The sequence below is a fragment of the Pyxicephalus adspersus genome, chromosome 2, assembly GCF_032062135.1.
Source record: "Pyxicephalus adspersus chromosome 2, UCB_Pads_2.0, whole genome shotgun sequence".
NCBI classification, from domain to species: domain Eukaryota; kingdom Metazoa; phylum Chordata; class Amphibia; order Anura; family Pyxicephalidae; genus Pyxicephalus; species Pyxicephalus adspersus.
This window is the reverse complement of record NC_092859.1, coordinates 5,726,299-5,729,088: the sequence shown is the minus strand read 5'-3', so window position 1 is coordinate 5,729,088 and position 2,790 is coordinate 5,726,299. Positions and strand designations below refer to the sequence as shown.

The following is a 2,790-nucleotide window of genomic DNA, read 5'->3' as shown; positions in this document are numbered from 1 at the left end:
GTGGCCACACAACGGTCAACATACAAGATCATACCCATATGGTTGTATGTGTTAACAGATGCTTCAATGTGGAGGATTTCCCCAAGCTGAAATACAGAAGAACCTCTGGGTCCAGTCCAGTCCTCTGCAGACACAACAAAAAATGAGCCAACAAGATCTTATACTACCTCACATCCCCCAATTTTTCTTACTCAACTCACCAGTCATCAATTGCAAGGAGAAGGACAACTTCTCTTCGGAGGACACTGTGGTGCTGAAAGGAGCCCATGTAGGCTTAATGGCATTGCTGGTCACGTTATCATGCCTATGCAGAAACAGATTAAGTGTCAGGAACATCTTTAGTTTCACCAATTTCTATTCCTGCTTTTAAGGAAAGTCCCATTTAGGGGAAAACACTGCTTTTGTGGACTAAATTCCCAACCCAGCCGAAATACACATGTGAAATTTTGGTACACTGCTACAACCATTCAAAATTTAGGTCACAGAGTTACAATGGTAATGGGAGCACATATTGAGTGGGCCTTTTTTTTTTTATTATGTGAAGGGGTAGATCTTCATCAAGACCAAAACCTTCATCAAGACCATGGCCCCATCTCCAAACAGTTGGAAAACGTCACCAGACTAGGCATAGAGTAAAAATCTTGCCAAAAGGTACAGGTGCCGGTTACATAAGAGGGGATAATTCAATCCTGGACATAGCAGGGATGTTGTCTCTCCCCCCCCCCCCATATTCTGTACACATTTTTTAAGGATGAAACCCTTCTTAAGACTTGCATCACAGCCTAGTGTAGACTTACCGGTCATAGTAGCACGTTATGGGGACCACAGCTGGGTTGGTTCTGATGATTGGAATCAATGAGGTTGGGTTGTAGTTCAAGCTGGTAGCATAGATCACAAATTCTTCAGTCATCTTTGCAAAGAGCAGAACATTAGACAGCAGCTCCACTTATGAGAAAAGGTGGCAATTGTTGACCTACTTGTCGAAGACAACTACTAATCTAGCCATTATGCTGATAAAGTTTGAGTCCATGACTTAACCAGAGAACTACCACTTTTAAAAATCAGATTTGTAGGATGGGTTATATTTTTAACTGTTTTTTTTTTTTTTTTTTTAAATCATTGGGATGACTGGGTCCCCTTCAAAACATTTTTTAAATCAAAGCCTTACCAAACAAATCTTGGCAGGACAAGTGGCCCCCAGAGTCTACCTGTTCCATCTCCCTCAAGAATAATTGCCTGGTTAAGTTTTGCACCCCACTTGCATTGCTGATCTTCACTCCAAGAGCTATGACCCCTAATGATCTGAAGTGCAAGCAAAGTGGAAAAGGCTTTTCCAAATTAGAAGAAAGATTTTAGAAGACAGAATCAACTATTGAAGGCATGGTTTGGAGTTGCCTAGAATCATGATTAAGCTTTTTTTAGTATGGAGTATTCTCATAAGCTATACAACTCGAAAAACCAGTTACCTGGAACAACATTAAAACCTGCAGGCCAAGGGAACATTATCAGCTATAGCCTGTATAGTCTGCTCTTGAAATGCTAGCCAGGAAGCAGAGGTCTGAAGTCCAGCCATCCAAACTGACCCTAGGCCACAAGTAGGAAAAATAACCCAAAACCTATTATTTATCCCAGTCAGCAGCCCCTTTACCAGCTAAAAGGTATAATGTCAAGATGTGTCTAGATTTTCTTCCTTGCACAGTGTAAATACCAGAAACACCATCACCAGTTTATTTGGAATCCTACTTGTTTGCAATGACCAAGACTTTCAACAACTTCATATGTGCAATGTAAGTGCTCTTTCAGTCTTCCCCTGGCCTAACCACCTTCCATAGTATACTTTTCTTTGACAAATGCAGCTTCACTGTTCTGCAGATGCCCAAGCATTATAGCCCCATGGAAAACAAGGTTTGCAAACTTATGGCACATAGACAACTCATGGGACTATATTACAGACAAAGAGCCTTGCTTCTATGGATGTAAAAAAAATTCTAGGCATCAACATGCTTGTATGCATCTGTAGAAGGAGAACAGCAAGTTCAAGGAAAAATAAAACTTATGTTTAGAGTGACCTCACTTGCCTTAACATCTGTGGTTATTGGTCCTAACTAGGAATGCCTGGGGTTTACATTGCAGCAATCATAGGGGTTTGAGTAGCAGGGCAGACCTTAAAAACAAGATAGTGGGCATCTACCTGTACTTTATAGCCATGGTTAGCTTAGACCAATAAAAGGTGCAATATAGTGGTTGTTACTACAATGACCTGAATACATGCAATATACAAGAACAATGAAAAAAAAATATATGTAAGATGTAGATATTACCTGCAAAGTGTTGCCACAGTCCTGGAGGTTAACCTGGAAGATAACCATATTATCAGTACTTTGGGTGCTCGGCTTGCAGCCTTGAGGCCCCAGACTCAGATCAGAAGGTTTAATCAACTTTCCAGTCCCATAAAAGTCTCTTGCAACACTGACCACCATGTTGTCCTCTCCACACTGAAGACTGACAGGGGACCTTCCAGTGACCTGTGGGAGCTGCCTGAGCCTTTCACTAACACGTCCAGCAGAGGAACCCCTTGAAGCCCCACTTCGGCCAAACCCAACCACAGGCTCATTCCCTCCCCAGTAAAACTCCCTGGAGCCTGATCTATAGGAACCCTGACGAGGTATATTCTGCTGGTAGCTCCTCCAGCGATCCACTTGGCGCCTGTGTTTCCATCGCCCAAGCCAAACCCTGGGCCATAAAGCAACACCAGCAGTAACAACAAACTACAGTTGTTCCTCAACCCCA

General features: G+C 42.4%; 1 protein-coding gene across 1 annotated transcript in view; it reads right to left on the bottom strand.

Moving 5' to 3' along the window:
- LOC140322736 (zona pellucida sperm-binding protein 3-like) overlaps positions 1–2,495 on the bottom strand; it is a 27,020-nt gene extending 24,525 nt beyond the window's left edge. Inside the window, exon 1 of the mRNA XM_072399316.1 lies at positions 2,322–2,495. Coding sequence (XP_072255417.1) covers positions 2,322–2,480 — 159 coding nt within the window. The 5' untranslated portion in view covers positions 2,481–2,495. The remainder of the gene's footprint in view (positions 1–2,321) is intronic.
- Positions 2,496–2,790: the final 295 nt, after the last annotated feature.